The sequence below is a fragment of the Fringilla coelebs genome (genome assembly GCF_963513975.1).
Source record: "Fringilla coelebs genome assembly, chromosome: 12".
In the NCBI taxonomy this organism is placed as follows: Eukaryota; Metazoa; Chordata; class Aves; order Passeriformes; family Fringillidae; genus Fringilla; species Fringilla coelebs.
Window position 1 is genome coordinate 14,276,293 of NC_140038.1, and position 5,036 is coordinate 14,281,328.

Consider the following 5,036-nt stretch of genomic DNA (forward strand, 5'->3'; position numbering starts at 1 on the left):
AGTTATGCTGCTAAGAATGTGGTTAAAATCTAGTCGATTTTAGTTGCGGAATCACACCATTTGGAGAAATAAATCACTCAAGACATAAAAGGAGACACTTTTTCTTTCATTTCCTCTATGACATATTCCCCAACGCAGCCATTAAGTCACTACCTTTTACAGGAAATTCTGTGGTAAAACCAGAAAGATTCCATCAAAACAGACGAAACAAAAGCGTGTGCATGTCCTGTGGCTGCTCACTGCCGAGCCTGACTGCGAGCAGCGAGCTGCTCTCTGCATTCTGGATTGGATGGAAACTGCTGAGTTCTATTACGTTTATTACCTAGCTCAGGACTACCTGCAGTATGTGCTCCAGGAATCACACCTCGGACCAGCCCAGACCAGGGTTGCTCATGTCTTGAGAACCATGGCATCCTCTCTGCAAGACCAAACCGAGGAGGCTCTCAGGCCGCTCCTGGACAGGATTGACATCACCTCTGTAGCTGTTGCCAAGAGAATTTTCAATGGAGTCATGGATGAAAAGTTTGCTGATGGAAATACTAACTGGGGACGAATTATGACCATATTTACATTTGGAGGTCTTCTCACCAAGAAGCTTCAAGAGCATGGGGTTCAGCTGACTGCAGAGGAGAAGGAGCAGATCTCTTATTTCATCACAGAGTACATCATAAACAACAAAGCTGAATGGATTGATGCGAATGGTGGCTGGGTGAGTTTCTCATTTTCCACCAAAGTCTACATTGGGGGATTTCATTAATTATTGCTGTAGACACTGTCAAAACCATTTTATTCAGGGTTTCATTTGGTGGTTTAATATTTGGTGTCTGGAATCTCTCATTGAGACTTATAGTGAGAGCTTTGCTTCTGCTTTAAACCAAACAGTCATAAAAGACAACTTTCTTTTTAAAAGGCACTTGCCAGTTTTGAATGACAGGATCATGCCATAATTCAGGTTGAGAATGACCTTAAAAAATCATTTGGTCCAGCCTCCCACTCAAAGCAGGTTAAACCACACATACCCTGAAATTTCCATTATTAAATCTAAAATTAAGTGGCATTCTAAGGTCAGTGCAGCAATTTTGCTTTCATAGAGAAGTTGGTCCAAAAATATTTAAGTTCAAGGTAAGGAAAGAATACACAGGTGTAATCCTCACAAATGAAGTCAGCACTTTTGTTGTGGATTTCAACAAAGCCATTATTTAATCCCCCAAATCAGTTTTACTTACAACAAATGTACTGGTAAGTACAACTGGCATTAAATCTTTTCTGTTTGGACTGAGATAATCCTAGAACTTCCATCTATGAATGGCCAATGCTGAGAAAAATACTTGTTACTAAGTGGACTGTTTTGCCAAGCTGCTGAAATTCCCATTCTGCCAGTGAAGGGAAGGGAAATATCATTTTGCTCTGCAAAATTTCTTCACACCCATACTTTTTTTTTTTTTTTTTGCATTAGGGAGAATCTGAGAATCAATGACACCAGTGTCAGTTATTTCCTTGGTACTTTTCCCTCTACTTATATGTAAATGTTACCTTTTCCTTCCACCCCCTCTCATCCCACTTCTCTCATATTTCCTACTACTTTTTTCCCCCCAATTTATTTTCTAGTGTCTTGCTTTTCCTTTTTTTTTTCTTTCTGCTTGTTTTAATCCTTCTCTGTCTGTAGCAGCAAAAAAAGGTGATAGTGACTGGGCCCCTTGATGCATATGATTTATTATAAAGGCTTATCTTTCTATCTCTTTCAAATAGAGTCAATTTTATTTCAGAGAAGTATCAACTCCTGGCAACATTCTGTCATAATAGGGGGCTCATCATAGTAGAATAAGGAAGCTTAAAGGAAGATATTTCTGGGTGTATTAGTACATCAGGAACAGAGTACTTGTATCTTCCTGGAAGATGTGGGCTCAGCTGATAGAGTTCATGTTTGTTTTCTGTTTACACAGGGAGGGCATAGCCTTGACTTGGAGATGAAACAAATATTCAGCAAGGTGCAGCTATTTAAAGCTACTATTTTTAAAGAGCTATTCATCTTTTGGAGGCAGAGATGTCCCTCACTGCACAGTGCTGCAGCACTGTTAATCTGACACAGAGATTGGTGTGGTTTCCCTACATGCTGTTTTTAAGCTGTCCCTGTGTGTGTTCTTTTCCACAGGAAAATGGCTTCCTAACCAAGTTTGAAAGAAGATCACTACTGTCCTTCTCCAAAATTACAGCCCTGTTCATAGCTGTTGTTTCCTTGTTCAGAGAGTACTACTGAAGTAAAAGGATCTGCCATTCATGTGTAATCTAGATATTGCCACAAACTCCACTTCTCAGCCTTCCTCCAAGCAATATCAACAAGAGAATAATTTCCTTCCATAATTTTTTTTATTTATTTGTATTTATTCTGACTAAATACAATGTTTAACATGCTATCCTAATTACCAAATCTGAAGATGAGATCCTTCCAAAGGGGAATCTGCACAACATCATGCAGCAATTCAAGTCCACCTTTCCAGGCAGGATTGCTTTGAGATGATTTTCCACATCCAGACAGCTCTTGGAATCTCTCTTGCATCTCCATGAAAGGACATTGTTTTAGTGAAACACAATCCAATGGGTTAAGAAACAAGTTTTTATGTCATTTGTTTTGTAAATGAAATAATACTGTAATGCATTTTATTGCAACCTCTGTATAAGAAGGGGGGGGGGGGGGGATTTTTGTGAAGAAAAAAGAAATGGGAACTCCAATATAGAACTGGGTAGAAGTTACTGACACAGACTAAGCAATTTCTATGGGAAGAACTGTTTGTGGAAGCTAGCAACTTAAAAATGTGCACTCACTTACTGTTATAGCAATGGTATGTGTTTCTGTGCTGTATTTTTTAATAGCTCACATCTACAATGAATGTTCTTTCATATTTGTGTTGATGTAGTCATCTGGCTGAACGTTTTTTAAACTAGATGTTTAAAAATAGGCAAGTAAAAATATTTCTTAAATGAGAAATCTGTGTAAATACACTAATATTTTAAGAAAATACATTAAAATATATATTTTAAAGCCTTAAGATTGGTCTCATTTTTTCTAGAAAAATTGGAGCATGGGAACAGATCTGTCTGAGTAAGATAATCTTAGAAGAGTTATCAAAATGCTGCTGGAAAATCCAAGTAGTTTATGGATTTGACCTGAGGTCCATGGATGTCAAGACTTTCATTTTCTGTAATACTTCTTGGGTACTATCTGGTAGCTTGCATAAGAAACAGATATCTTGTGGCAAAATAAATGAACTGGATCAGCTCTGATGACAGTAATCAGTGTTTGGGACACATCGTAAAACTCAGCAAATTCATAGAACTTCCAGGCTTTTACAGTCCAGGGCAATTCCTATTTTTACTCAAATTCCATTTGCTTTCCATGGCTAAACAGTTTGTTCAAGAATTCATTCTAGAAGGGTTTTCTTCAGCTGTAGTGATTTTCCATTAGGGAACTAAGGCTGAGTCTAAACATCCTTCCTCTTTTTTTAGATGTGTTGGGAGGTGAACCAAACTGAGCCAGCAGCTGCCTGTGGCACAGAACACCACTGCTCTCTGAGACAGATCCTCTAAAAAATCCAGCTTGGTGACACAGGGAGAACAAATCAGCCTCTTCTGTAATGGGCTCTCCATCTTTCATCTCAACAAAAGACTCTTTTTTGCGGTAAGAACAATTGTTTACTGGAAGAACCTGCCCAGGGATGTGGTAGAGCCCCCCTCCCTGGCAGTTTTCAGGGTACAACTGAACAGGGCACTAGACCTAATTTCATTTGGGCTCCCTTTCCCAGGAAAGGCTGGATCACATGAGCTTTCAATGTCCTTTCCAGCCTGGGGTGTTCTGTGATTCCATGGTCTAACTTGGTGGGTTTAACCATAAAACACAAACAGAAGTTAACATTTGTTATAACATGTATTTCTCTCTCTCCTTACCCAGTGAAAACAAGAAATATTATTTAGCATGCAGGCAGGATTTGTAAGGTAAACTTTGTTGCTGCTGAAGAAAAGATGGCAGCCTTCAAAGGGCAAGGGGCAGCAAAAGGAAAATGCCCACCTCCAGAACACCTATGGCAGCACCTGTCAGAAATGACATTTTGGAACATTATGACATATGTCTTTATAGGCAGCCTAAGTCTTCATGGTAAGAACAGTAATTCTTACTCAGTTCCTTTCTGAGCACTACTTCAAGCCACACACTATGGTGGCTAACACCAATCTATTAATACCACATCCACTTCCTTTTACACTGATCTAGTAACCTACTTCATACTCAGAAGAACAATTTTTTAGTTAAATATAAAGGGTAACTGTGTCTTTCAAAATGTAGGTGATACAATAATTTTAGAACTCGGGTTTAAACAAAAGAAGGTTTAAGGGCAGGGTTTAAACAGAAGAAGCCTGGTTGGATCATTAATGGTCCAGTGGGCTCCAGGTTAACTTCACTAGGAGAAAACCTCTTTTTTTTCAGTGGAGAGCAAGAAAAGCAGTGATGAGATGTACCACCCCAATTCTAAGCATAGTGAAGTGTCTGAAAACAGCAGGGCTATTAGCTAAGTTTTATAAAATAGTGTCCACGTAACTGTCATGAAGTTATCCATCCATGACACTGAGTAGTGCCCAGGTCCCGGGCACTGCTGTTTAAGGGATCCTTGGATCTGCCAGAGGAACACAACGTGCTGCTTCTAGAGCACAAGGTGAGGTCAAAGGGCTGCCCAGTGGGACAGCTGGTGACTTCATCCACGCGCACAGCAGCTAAACTGAGATGCCATCAAAAGCCACACAGAAGAGATTTATGAAAACAGCTGTTCTATAGAAATGTCTCTTTCTGTGCTTAAAATCACAGAATCAGTTAGACTGGACAAAACCTCTGACATCATTGAGCCCAACCTTTGACTGGTCACCACCTTGCCACCTGTACCGCGGCACCAAGTGCCACATCCAGCCATTTCTTGAACACTTCCAGGGACGGTGACTCCACCGCCTGCCCGGGGAGCTGAAGGTGTGTTGGACGCAGGGGCCTGCCTTGG

General features: G+C 40.1%; 1 protein-coding gene across 1 annotated transcript; it reads left to right on the forward strand.

The window, feature by feature from the left end:
- Nucleotides 1-289: 289 nt before the first annotated feature.
- BCL2A1 (BCL2 related protein A1) lies at nucleotides 290-2,257 on the forward strand (the record flags this gene model as incomplete). The annotated part of the gene is made up of 2 exons (XM_084214114.1): nucleotides 290-709; nucleotides 2,153-2,257. 2 exons carry the CDS (start codon nucleotides 290-292, stop codon nucleotides 2,255-2,257), a joined length of 525 nt encoding a protein of 174 aa, XP_084070240.1.
- Nucleotides 2,258-5,036: the final 2,779 nt, after the last annotated feature.